General features: G+C 39.8%; 1 protein-coding gene across 1 annotated transcript in view; it reads left to right on the forward strand.

Annotated features, from left to right (window-relative positions):
• The first annotated feature begins 546 nt into the window (after positions 1–546).
• TSPAN8 (tetraspanin 8) overlaps positions 547–13460 on the forward strand; it is a 31662-nt gene continuing 18748 nt past the window's right edge. Inside the window, exon 1 of the mRNA XM_044228312.1 lies at positions 547–975. Coding sequence (XP_044084247.1) covers positions 916–975 — 60 coding nt within the window. The 5' untranslated portion in view covers positions 547–915. The remainder of the gene's footprint in view (positions 976–13460) is intronic.

The following is a 13460-nucleotide window of genomic DNA, read 5'->3' on the forward strand; positions in this document are numbered from 1 at the left end:
TTGGTGGGGAGGAGCTGTTGCTGGATGTAACTTACCAGGGGAAGGGAAGTACTTCAGCCTTAACAATAAACTGAACTATCAAAATGGCTACCCATTATAAAATGAACACAATGAAGCAGTCAGAAAGTGACTCCTGAGCATTTTCCCCCTCTTTATACTGTAAAGAAATAAAGGTAAAAGCTGAATGGTCTTGTCATAGGCAGGGCAGTCTCTCCCTCCCCACTTCCCGTATGTGTGCTGCCTTCACAGCAGCTCCCCGACTTGTTTTGAAATGAGTTTAGAAGCTTTGGAAGGCAGGTGCATGTCATGGTTGTTCCCAGTCCTCTGGGGTTCAGGATGAAAGGAGACTGGGGGGTAAGCCTCCAGATTTTGCACATTTCTAAATGCATTCTATTGCCCCCAGGAGAAATCTTGCATTGTCGAGAAAATGCAATGCAAAAACGAGTTGAGAGACAATGTCCCTTTATGTCAGAGCGAAACAGTCTTGCTTTCCTATAGTAGAAACAGAGGGCAGGAAGTCAAGTTGTGGTTTCTGAAATCCAGCAACCTCGTATCACTGTGCCACTCTCACTGGGATCCAGCGCCGCTCCTTAACTTGATATCTGTTTACTTTAGAGGAGGCAGTTTTTTGAGAAAGGATCATAAATATCCTGGCCGGGTGCCCCAGGAGCCATGACAAGCAAAAGAACATACTCGCCTAGTGATAGTCCTTGTGATATTTAAATGTGTGGGTTAATTTTTTATCCACTTTAATAACTGGATTATTCCCCTCCACTCCTCCTCTGCTTTCTATTTCTACTCTGAAGCCGTGGGCACAGAAATCTCTGCAGGCAAATTACTCCAGAGCATATTGCTGGACAGTCCTACAAGGAACAGTTACATTCACGGCATCTGGATTCCTGATCGTTTTCCGACATGGCAGGTGTGAGTGGCTGTATAAAATATTCTATGTTTATCTTCAACTTCTTGTTCTGGGTAAGTTTTTTTTTTTAAATTATCAATTTTAGACAAGAAAGGGGACCTTGATACATATATCATAAATGAGAACAGACCCTGCACTAGAGAAATAAGAGGAGGAGGAAAATGTATTTTCCATTTACTTGTTTGGTTTTGTTTGTTCTTTCTTTGGTTATTTCAGTAATTGAAAATGAGCCAATGACTCAAGAAAAGTGGACTTCAGGATCTGTGAGGATAAACATTTCATAAATGTTTTGATATTGTTGCAAAACAATCACAGAGGGGAAAAAAAAATCCCTTAATTAAAGGACAACGATTCTGAGTTGTGTATCATGCAGGCCTCCCTGGTTTGAGGATCTTGTGGGAAAAATTTGGTCTCATTCCACCGGCGCCCAGCCCCTGAATCCTAATCTTTACATCTGGGTCTGAAACAGGTGAATGGTGGGGTGTCCGATTAGGGATGTGAGGAAGGGATCATTTTCAGAGACCCAAAGAAGAAACAGTGGGTCATAAAAACCTTGAGAGGGAAATAATACAATTATTTAATCATGGAAAAATTAAACTTTGTTAAACTAGGTTAAAAAGAAGTTAATATTTCCATGTGTCATCACCCTGCCTCTTAATCAACAGGGTTGGTATTTTAGCAGGTCTTATGGGTTTTTTTTGAAAGCCTGTTGACATAAGACAGCAAATAAATTGATAAGTCACATTAAATCTTAGAAAATGGAGAAAATAAGATATGGAAGGCAAAAGGTAAAAGGCAGGCTGGGATGTTGGACAATCGACATCATTTTTAGTAATATAGGTATAATTAAATGTTGTTCAGAAGTGAATCAGTAGAAATAGTCCAATGTCCTTAAATGAAAAATTTATTTTGCATACTAGATTTAAGATTTTATTTATTTATTTGACAAACAGAGATCACAAGTAGGTAGAGAGGCAGACAGAGAGAGGGGGGAAGCAGGCTCCCTGCTAAGCAGAGAGCCTGATGCGGGGCTCGATCCCAGGACCCTGAGACCGTGACCTGAGCCAAAGGCAGAGGCTTAACCCTCTGAGCCACCCAGGTGCCCCTGCATACTAGAATTAAAAAATGGCTTCTGCGTGGGATGCCTGGGTGACTTAGTTGGTTAAGTGTCTGCCCTGGACTTTGGTCATTATCCCAGAGTGTGGGATCGAGTTCAGCATAGAACTCCTTCCTTGTTCAGCAGGGAACCTACTGAACCCTCTGCCTGCTGCTCCTTCTGCTTGTCCTCTCTCTCCCTCTCTCTCTGACAAATAAGTAAATAAAATCTTAAAAAGAAAATGGCTTATGTAGTATAGGCAGGAGAGAGTTTTGGTTTTGTTTTTTACCTGGTTACCTTTAGTAAACAGGCAGCTGGTATCTATATGTTGGTCAACTTCTGTCCTGTTAAAACAATGATGTACCTAATTAAACAACTACAGGAATACAGTCTTGTACAGAATGACTTTCCATTCAATGTCAGCAACCCTCATGAGTACAGATGAAATATTGGCGAAGTAAATGAGAACGTAAACAAATAAAATAAAATAGAGACGATCTGTCCCTTTACTTCCTCTTTTCCCTAGGAAAACAGACTGGTTTTTATAAGTATTAAGTCTAGATCATGAATATATGCCAGTTTTTTAAAGTTAGTCCTGATAAATTTCTTCCCTTAAAATATTTAAAACTGGTTAAACCTTGAGAGTAGAATATAAACAAAGGGATGTCTATCAACTTTGATTTGGTTTTGTTTGTAGCTTTTTGTTACGAAGAATTTTGAACATGCACAGAATAGAAAGAGGTGATCAACCCCATCATCGAGCCCCAACAGTGAGGACATCAAGGCAATTCTGTGTGTGTGCTCTCATTCACTTTCTTCACCCTGTATGAATTTGAAGCAAATCCCAGATACATCAATTCATCTGTAAACATTTTGGTATATATCTCTAAAAGAGAAGTAATTCTTAAAAAAAAAGAAAAGAAAAAGAAAAACGTAACCACAATGTCATTATCACACTAAAAACTTAACAAGAATTTCTTAATTATCGAATATCCATCTAGGGATGTTTCAGAATCTAAATAAGGTTCACACTTTGCCATTGGCTGATATATCCTATATGTCAATTTCACTTCCATCTTTATCTCTTCCCCGCCCACCCCCCCCCACCCCCCACCCCCCCGGCCCTTGAAATTTTATATATTGATGTGTGTTGTCGGTCTTCCCACATTTCCCACAGTCTGGAGTTTGCTATTTGCATACCTGTGGTCTAGTTTATCATGTCCCCATGTCCTCTGTATTATCTCTAATCTAGTGATTGAATTTTTCCCCTTGAAGGGATTCAGGTGGTTATTTGGGGGGCGGGGGCAGGGGAACACAACTACTTTCTTTTTTTTTTTTTTTTTAGATTTTATTTATTTATTTGTCAGAGAGAGCGAGCGAGAGCGAGCACAGGCAGACAAAGTGGAAGGCAGAGTCAGAGGGAGAAGCAGGCTCCCTGCAGAGCAAGGAGCCCGATGTGGGACTCAATCCCAGGACGCTGGGATCATGACCTGAGCCGAAGGCAGCTGCTTAACCAACTGAGCCACCCAGGCGTCCCCACAACTACTTTCAAAGTGATATTGAGTCCTTTCATTGGCCATACAGACATACTGTCTGGGTCGCTTTTTGTGATTCTGGTTGCCACTTGATGCTCAAGAACCTAAGAAACAGTCCATTAAGAGTTCCAAATTGGTGATTTTCTGTATCCATCACCTCATGTATGGACGGGAATACTTTCAATATAGAGAAACCCAGCATTTATTGACTGGTTACCAGTAGTACCCAGTTTTTATTAAAAAAAGAAAAAAGGCAGCATAAATGTTTCTTACTCTTTACTTAACCTGTTTCGAAATTATGAGTTAGTTTCCTGGTATCATGCAACAGTAATTAGCAAGTATTTTTGTAACTCTTTTATCTTTGGCCATTGGGGAGCGTCTTCAAGTTAGCTCCTCAGTCCTTTTGACATGATCTTAGCGTAACTTCTTTCCCATTGGTATGACAAGGTGATCCAGACTTAATTTCCCTAGTTCTTGCCCTAGACCTGGAATCAGCTTTTTCTTCAAGAAGCCCTGAGATTTATTTTTAAAAAACTGAAAACCTTGTCTTTCTAAGGCACAAAATATATATGGGCCATTTAAACAAGCCAAAATATGAATATGTCAATAAATACATGCCTCTTATTTTAATAAGATCTTCTAAAGTACTTAAACTAGTAAAAGTCTTCAAATTATGAAATCATTAAAATATATCTATATTGTATAAAAACAGCATTATAAAGTGCATTCACAAAGATTGTGAATACATTGGAGATCGGTGTTCCATTAAAGAGCTACTCAGGAATTTGAAATCTGGATTTTAAGCTGAAATGACAAAGAGTGATTAGGCAAGGGGCATGTTACAGCTTCAGGATTATATATTTAAGATTAGAGATCTCTTACTGTGTTGTACCCAGATATTGTCACTGCTTTCCCCGAATTCTCTGATTATTTTATGGTCCCCATTATCTCTTGTTTTTCTGGTAATGAAGACGAAGTCTTTCCAATGCATTAGATTTCAGTTAGATATTTCTAACTTCCCTCGGGTAAAAGGCCTTGTTCTTTCCATCCGCATATCGGTGTGACCTACAATCTCTATAGGACACATCTCGAAAAGGAGTCTTCAAGTAAGAGGAATGGAGATAAAGGCCAGTGATAACTTCTCAGCCAACAGGTGACATCAACATTTTCATTCAAAATTTAGATAGCAGGAGTCCCTGAGGTTAGGGAACCACTGCTATTTCTACTCCCCCTTCTATCCCCAACCCAGCATTCTCCATTGGAATTTTATGAACCTTCATAGGAAATTAGCAATTTGTCACATTCCTAATGTTTACTTAAACAACAAGTTTAACAGTCCCACTGATGTGGTTTTCTCATAGATATCCATGGCCTTATGTGTTCAAATGCATTCCTTGTGGTGTAGCTTGTGTAGCTTGCAAAACTAAGCCTTTGCAAAATAGGGCCAGATGTTGAAATATCTCTGAGATATGCATATGGTCATGTAACCTAAACATACCAGTTTCTTTTGGAGAGAACTTGAGATAGGTCACGTAAATGTGGGGCAATTTCCAATTGTCAGAATTAGCAATTGAAGAAAAACATGTAAAAGTGGAAATCATTCTTAATCACTGATGCTAGTGTTGGATGCAAGTCACAGGGAAGTGGAGAGAATGGAAAAATTCCAGGTACAAAATCTATTTCTCCAAGTCTTGTGTCAGAACAGATGAGCCACCCAAATTTCTTTTTGGTCCTCTCAAATAGGTCAGGCTGGGGAGTCGTGTAGATGCTGGGGTATAGTAGTTGTTCTGGGTAAGCACAGGACATGGAGCCTTCGCCCAGGGACGCAGTGGAACCTCTAGGAGGCCGGAAAAGGGAGCTATGGAGAGGCCAGCCCTGCGTGAAGGATAGTGGAGTGAGGTCACATGACCAATCCCAACTGAGGTAAGGTGAGAAGGAGGGGCCAGGTTGTAAGAGCCAAAGGTATCAGCAAATGCAGGGTGCTGGGACCTGAAGCCATATGAAGAGAGCAGAAGGAAGTCAGAACTTGCAGGGAGTCCAGGAACCAGAATTTTGATGTTTCTCCTTGTATTTTTTGTGGTGCCTGGGTCTCCTGGCTGGCTGGGCCTGCAGCAAAAAAGAGAGTCAAGACAGAGATAACTGAGATGGAGGAAGCTGAAAAAAAATCAGGCCTGATGATATTTCATTCTGTCAGTTGATGAACTCTCCCAGGTTAAAGACCTAACTATGGCTGGAATGTGTGAGCTTGGTAAATGCAGTGGTTTCCTGCCACTATGCAGTCGTGTGGAACTGTAACCCCGACAAGAGGCAGCCAAGCCCAGGGGTTGAGAGGCCAGACTGTACCTCCGCTCTTTCATCACTAGCCATGTGACCTTGGGGAAATGTGTTGATCTCTGTGTGCTTTAGAGTTCCTCATCTTTAAAACTGGAGCTAGAGTTGTTGGGAAGGTTAAATGAGTTAAGGCATAGAAAAAAACTCAGAAGAACGTTAAAGAAATGTTTAAGAAGCAGGCATTTCCACCAATGTTTAAGAAATGTTTCAGAAGCAGATATTTCCACCGATATTGTATGGACATTTTTGTAAGACAAAAATATGCAACTATGCTGTGTAGTAAGAAATCAATTCCAGTGCTGGATTCTGAAACAGAGGCAGAAATAAGATGGCAAGAAGTATGATGGAGGCAGAAAATTCTTCTCATTCAGATGAGGGGAATGGAAAGAAGGAAAGCAAATTTTGCAAGCAGATAGATTGAGATTCAAATCCTGACTTCGCTTCATATTGTTCTGTGGACAGGAACACTTTCCTTGACTTTTCTGTGCCCCAGTCTCTGTGTTTGTAAAATGAAGATGATAATTTTATCCAGGAGAGTTAATTGTGAAGATTAAATAAGATACTTTCTGAGAGCCTATAACCAGGGACTCACATGCAATAATAGTGCAATTAATGCAATTTCCCCCAAAGCCACCCATCATACTACTTTTTAATTTAAAAGTATTAGAGTCTGGCATGGTAATATTTTATACATAATTGGCTTTAAAAACTGAAATATGTTTTTAGCCCTACTTGGCCCTCCTCTGGCCTCATGGGACAAGGAGTTGTTGAGCCACCCTGAGCCTGGCCTCCAAGCTGGGGGCCTGAGACCCCCATTTTCTCTGCCCAAATTGCTCCAAACCTGTTTCTAGGCTCCCTTAGAAGGGTCTAGACCCTTCTTCATGGTGTGGGGCGCTGCTTGCTGGAATGGGAGCAGGTAGGAACAGGGCTGGCTTACAGGCTGATGCCTCCACAGTCATTCCTGTTTTGTCCCTTGGAGTTCAAGGACAGAGCCTGGAGTGAGGGCCAGGGGCAGGGCACTTCTCCCCAGGCCACCCTCTGCTGATAGCAGACTCCGAGGAGTCAGAGAATTCAAAATCAAATCTTGTCCTCCAGGTGATTAAGTGGACACATTTGTCAAGGTTGGATGATCGGAAACATTTTATATATGTTTATTACCATGAATGATAACTTCTCAATATAGAGATCTGTGGGCTGTGGACTGTTTGTTCTTGGTGTCCTTGCCCCAGGCCCTGCAAATGTATGTACAGTTCTGCAGGTTGTGCTTTTGATGCAAAGTGATAAAAACATTCCTGAATTTGCATCATTTTTTTTTTTTTTTTAAGAGAGCATGAGTAGGGGGGTGGGCAAAGGGAGAGGGAGAAGCAGGCTCTCTGCTGATCAAGGAGCCCATTTCGGGATTTGATTCCAGTACCCTGAAACCACGATCTAAGCTGAAGTCAGACGCTGAACCGACTGAGCCACCCAGGTGGCCCCTGAATTTGCATCCGTTTTATGATTCAGGAACATTAACTCGTAACCATGCTCGTAAAATGCTGAACATCCAGCTCTCTTTACCTATTTGTGAAGTTATGTACATTTTAGTGATTTTATGCTTTAGTGCAGCAAAGATAACCTGAAGTGTGTTCACCCAGATCCTATTTATGTCACAAAGAAGTGTTGATTTCATCCTCCTAAATTTGATTTATTTCTCCTAAAGTTAGAGCTCCTTAAAATCAGAATTTTCAGCAGTTGTATTGGGCATTTGGCTTATTTACTGGGTTCAGAAGAGACACATGAAGGTAACTCTAGAGACACTTTGCTATGTGCTTGCCAGTCCTTGATACAACAAATAATCAGTCACTGGGGCCTGAAAAACCATGAGGGCAGAGCCTGCTGACAATTGAAGTTTTTAAGTAACTTCACTGGTGTAGAGCATCAGAAAAGCAGACAGTGTGTGAGCGAGAGGAGGCGCGGATCTGTAAGTCAGAGCTGCATTAGGCCATGCCTGGAAAGAGAAGGCCTAGCAAGTTCTCCTCCTACAGAAGGTCTGAGAATTACCGTCAGCCATGTCACTAGAGTAAGGCAAAGTGCAAAGCCTACTCTCACTGAATAATACATCAGAATGGGTCTCATCTTATTCAAAAATGAATAAGGGAAAATCCAGCCTAGGTCCTAATAAAGACTGCTGAACAAGTGACAGGAAACTCTGAAACCTTAGAGGACAAGCACACATCCCTGAAAGAAACACTCCAGCATCATGGAGAAAGGACCTGGGAATTGGCATCCACAGAGCAATGGCAGAAAACAACTCCCTATGAAACAGACGATGGAGGCCACGAGAACAGAACAGGTCAACTGGAAAAGCATAGAATAAGGTGAAAAAAACAAAACTAAAGAAGTACCTCATGTAAACCAGAAACCCAGTGATAGAGTTAAAATCCACTCCAGAACCATTAAATGGAAATGGTGAGAGAGAATCCCAAATTGAGAAACCCTCCCAGAGGAAAATCAGAGAGATAAATGAAGTGGAAGAAGGTAGACGAGAGAATGGAAAACCAGGACAATTTGTATTCCTGAAGAAGAGGATACAATAAATGGGAAAGAAAGATAATCTCATATTTAAAAAAAATTCTCACAGGCAACAATGGCGTACTCTGTATCATCTTAACCACAATGCCATGGAACTAGGCTTTTAAATAAATCTTTATTAAAAAAAGAAAGTTGAAAATCAACAAAAGCAGTTCTGTCCTAAAATGTTAGGGTTCTTGGAATCCTTGCCTCCTGCATTCATGGCCGGAGGTGTTTTTGGATTACCATGAAAATAGATCTTGGAGTCATCCAGATTATCCATTTGGATATTTTCTTATTCTTTTATAGCCTTTCAGGAGCAGCATAGGAAGCTTTCCCTTAAGCTTACCAAAAATGTGTCCATTCTGGAACAATAATGATAGAGCTCATGATCCATACTTTCCCCTAACAGCGCTGTGCACTTTCTTCCATTTTTAATGCCTCTTAAATACGCTGTGATAAATCAAAAGGTAGAATTGAGAGGGAAGGAGTAGGAATGATTGGCAGACACCGTATCCAAAAAGAAGACAAATCAGCTGGTTCTGTACCATTTATCTTTGCTCTAGATACTGCCTCCCTTTTTCTTCCTGACACTTTTTAGTTTTCAGCTTGTGCCCTGTTTTAGTCTGCTTGGGCTGCCATACCAGAGTACCATGAGCTGGATGGATTAAATGACAGAAATTTATTTTCTCATAGTTCTGGAAGCTGGAAGTCCAAGATGAAGGCGCCAGTCCATTTGGGTCCTGGTGAGGCTCTCTTTCTGGCTTGCAGGTGGCTGCCTTCTTGACCTGTCCTCACACGGTTTTTGCTGGTGCATAGAGAGAGAAAGAGACAAAGAGATCTCTTCCTCTGTCATCAATCATCTTGGTCACCAGTCATCTTGGATTAGCATGCCACCCTGATGACCTCATTTAACCTTAATTACCTCCTAAAAACCCTATCTCAAAATACAATCAGACTGCAGGGTAGGGCTTTAACACGTAAATTTAGGAGGGATATAGTCCGGTCCATAGCATGCTCCTAAGCAAACATCAAAATTATTACCTAATTTCTTAGAATGTTGGCTCAGACCAACTACATCCTAATTCCGTAAAAAGAAAGATGTCTTATAGGAGCTGAGTGATAACCAAAATGACTACCTTCAAGGAGAAACCTTTGGGGTTTGGGGGCAGTAGGCCCGGCCAGTTCTGCATGTCCATTTACATTTCCTTTTACAACCTGCTCAACAGAAAGTGGGAAAGAGCTAGGTACTTATATCTTAATTTATAGTCTTGATTATTTAGACAGTATAAGAAGGCTGGGGGACAAAGACCCAAAGCCAAATTGGAAAAGGGCTCAGAGAACCATTATGATAGCTAGTCTTGTAACAATTGGGATAAAATAGGCTAATACCAACCATGACTCTAGAATTATTATTCTTGATAGAAAATAAATTTACTTTTAAAGTCAGTATAAAATTTAATAATTTTATATTATTTAGACTGATTTTTTATATGTAAGTTTTTTCAATAAGATGAGACTGGCATGTTCTAAACATGTGTTTCTTTTGTTATTAAGATTAAGCTAGAAGAAAAGATAGAGAGATAGAGATGGAAATGACAATGTATCCAGCTTCAAAATTTCTAAGAAAATTTAGCTAATTGTAGAAATTGAAATTGAGCAAAATATTCTTGACTTCTGAAATAATTGGATATTCATTCTTTTCCTTTCGTTTTTTTCTCTTTCCTACTCTCTCTCTCTTTCTTGCTTTCTTTCTTTCTTAGAAAGAAAGAGAGAGCATGTGAGTGGGGTGGGGATGAGCAGAGGGGGAAAGAGAGAGAATCTTAAGCATGCTCCATACTCAGTGTGGAACCTGATGTGGGGTTTGATCTCACGACCTTGAGATCATGACCTGAACTGAAATCAAGAGTCAGATGCTTCACCGACTGAGCCATCCAGGTGCCCCGCTTTCTTTTTCTTTCTTTTTTTTTTTTTTAATTTATTTTTTATTTATTTTCAGCATAACAGTATTCATTATTTTTTGCACCACACCCAGTGCTCCATGCAATCTGTGCCCTCTATAATACCCACCACCTGGTACCCCGACCTCCCACCCCCCTGCCCCTTCAAAGCCCTCAGATTTTTTTTTCTTTTTAAAAATCAATTTTTAGTTATTTAAAATAATTTAAAAATAAACTGAATTTTTTAAAGAGCAGTTTTAGGTGTACAATTCTATGGAAAAGATGGGACAGACATTTCCCACACACCTTACCCCACACATGCATAGCCTACCTTGTTTTCAGTATCACTCACTAAAGCAGTACACGTGTTACAATTGATGAACCTCTACTGAAATATCGTAATCACCCAAAGACCATAGTTTTCATTAGGTCTCACTCTTGGTTTTGTACATTCCATGGGTTTGGACACATGTATAATGACATTGACATGTATCCATAATTGTAGAGTATTATCGCCGCCTTAAAAATAATCTGTGCTCTATCTATTCATGCTGTATCCCCTTCAGCAACCCCTGATCTTTTAAGATCTAAAACTAATCCATAAGTTTGCCTCTTCCAGAGTGTCATATAGTTGGAATCCTACAGTATGTAGCCTTTTCAGATTAGCTTCTTCTACTTAGTAATATGCATTTAAGTTTCTTCCATGTTTTTGCATGGAGTGATAGCTCTTTTTTTTTTTTTTTTTTAGTGCTGAATAACATTCCCTTGTCTCAATATACCACTTTATTTATCCGTTTATTCACCTACTAGAGAACATCTTGGCTCCTTCCAAGTTTTAGCTAGTGTGAATAAAGCTGCTATAAATATCCTTGTGCAGGTTTTGTGTGGACATAAATGTAGAGAGATACCAAGGAGCATGATTGCTGGATGATAGGATAAGAGTATGTTGGGTTTTGTAACTGCCACATTGTCTTCGAAGGTGACTGTACCATATTGCATTTCTATCAGCATTGGTTGAGAGTTCTGTTGCTCCACCTCCCTGTCAGCATTTGGGATTGTCAGTGTTTTAGGTTTTGGCCATTTCAATAGGTGTGTAAGGGTGTCTTGTGGTGGGTTTTTTTTGGTTTTTGGTTTTTTTTTTTAAGATTTTATTTATTTATTTGACAGAGAGAGACACAGCGAGAGAAGAAACACAAGCGGGGGGAGTGGGAGAGGGAGAAGCAGGCTTCCTGTTGGGCCAGGAACCGGATGCGGGGCTCAATACCAGGGCCCTGGGATCATGACCTGAGCGGAAGGCAGACGCTTAAATACTGAGCCACCAGGCACCCCTATCTTGTGGTTTTCATGCTCCTTCTTTTAAAGTTAGTGTTGCAGATAACACTTGGTGGTTGAGAAGACTAAAAATTATCATTTGAAGGGAGAATATGGTTGATTTCATTGACTTCTCAATGAGTTGATATGTAAAAGGATTTAAAAAGTAAACTAGAGCCACACAGAGAAAAACAAAAGTTAAGGGTTTGAAAAACCAAAGTCTTAATCTCTAGGCGTTCCTATGGTTTTCTCACTGGTAGTCTCATAAATTAATATCAGATAAGGATAATAATCATAATAACTAGTTGGATAATTAATGCTATGTTCAGTTAAAGCTAAAAGCCAGAGCAACTATTAAGACAATCAATGTAAATCTACTTGAGAAGAAAAAGAAAGAAGATACCAGTGAACAAATTAAACAACAAACAAAAATCTAACTGCTGTAAATTACTGAAAATCTCAGGGGGTCTCATTATCATTCGACATAAATCCTTACAGACTTATTTATTAACACAGAACTACTAAAATGAGCATTTATCTCCATCTGCAAGTGAAATTAGGATTTAGTGGAAAGGGGGGGGGACAGGGTTGTCAGGCGCTAAAGCTGTCTTTTTAGTGGTTTGAATTTTATGGTGTATGCCAGTGTGTGACTGTAAGATAATTAAATTGTGCAGGTTATTTGGCGATTTGAGAAGGAGCTTTGGTTTTCCATTGCCTTCATTATTTTGTAAGAGTTAAAGCATGTGGAGGGGCGGATTGGGTTAGGAGTGGGGCTGGATTTTCATGACAGAACTGTTATTTCTTGGGGTTCTAGCTTCTTGATCTGAAAGGAAGGGTTTGGACCCAGATGACTTTCTTGAGATCTTTTAGACAACACGGATATTCTCCGATTTTTCAGCTGCTAATGGTACTCACTATTCCTTAACAAAGCCTTTGACTCTACATTCAGGGTAGACTTAATGAGAAGCCATTGAAAGTGAACCAGTTGTTCTGGCTTTGCTGGCCTAAGGCTCAACCATGCATAAGAGCAATGGTAGGACAAGGTGAGCAAGCTTCAGAAGACTTGGGAATTTCTCTGTCAGAGCATCCCACGACCAGAACAGTCTAGAAAATCTTGCGAGCACTGCTATGTTTGCTATGTTACCAAAGTTGTTCTCAACATCTCCCTTTAATGATAGAGCTTTGATTTTTTTTTGACGCTATAATATATATATAAATATAAATATAAATATATATATATATCTGAAATGAAATAAAACAAAATCAAACCCTGAAAGACAAGGGTTTTCCTTACACAAAAGTAAAATGTGTTTCACATTTTATGTGTTGGCTTTGGTCCAAATGAAATAATCTGGGAAAGTCATTAAATGCATTTAAGAGTTTAAGTACTGTTGCTCATTGTTCCTCCTCTCTGGGTAAGTTTTACGACCTAAAACAACTTATTTTTAAAAGAGTTTATTTGGGTACAAAAAGTGTAAACCCTTGTTGCATACCTGAAGATTTTGTCAGATGTACTACTGTTCCCTGCCTATCCCAATTTCTTGCTTCTAGAATCTTGAAGGAGTGTTTGATGATTAGTTTTTTCTTCCCTTTTGGTCCAAGACAGCTTCTGAGACAAACCCAGGGGCCTAGTAAGGATATTTTGTCTTTAAACTGTTGTGACCTATCTTTCAGCTATTATAATCTAGCAAAAACACAGAGTTAGTGTTGAAATATGAAAAATTATTGTTCCCCTCCCCTGTAGTGGTGGTGACTTCTCGTCTACAGACCGATGA

This window comes from Neovison vison, chromosome 12 (genome assembly GCF_020171115.1).
Source record: "Neovison vison isolate M4711 chromosome 12, ASM_NN_V1, whole genome shotgun sequence".
Lineage (NCBI taxonomy): Eukaryota > Metazoa > Chordata > Mammalia > Carnivora > Mustelidae > Neogale > Neogale vison.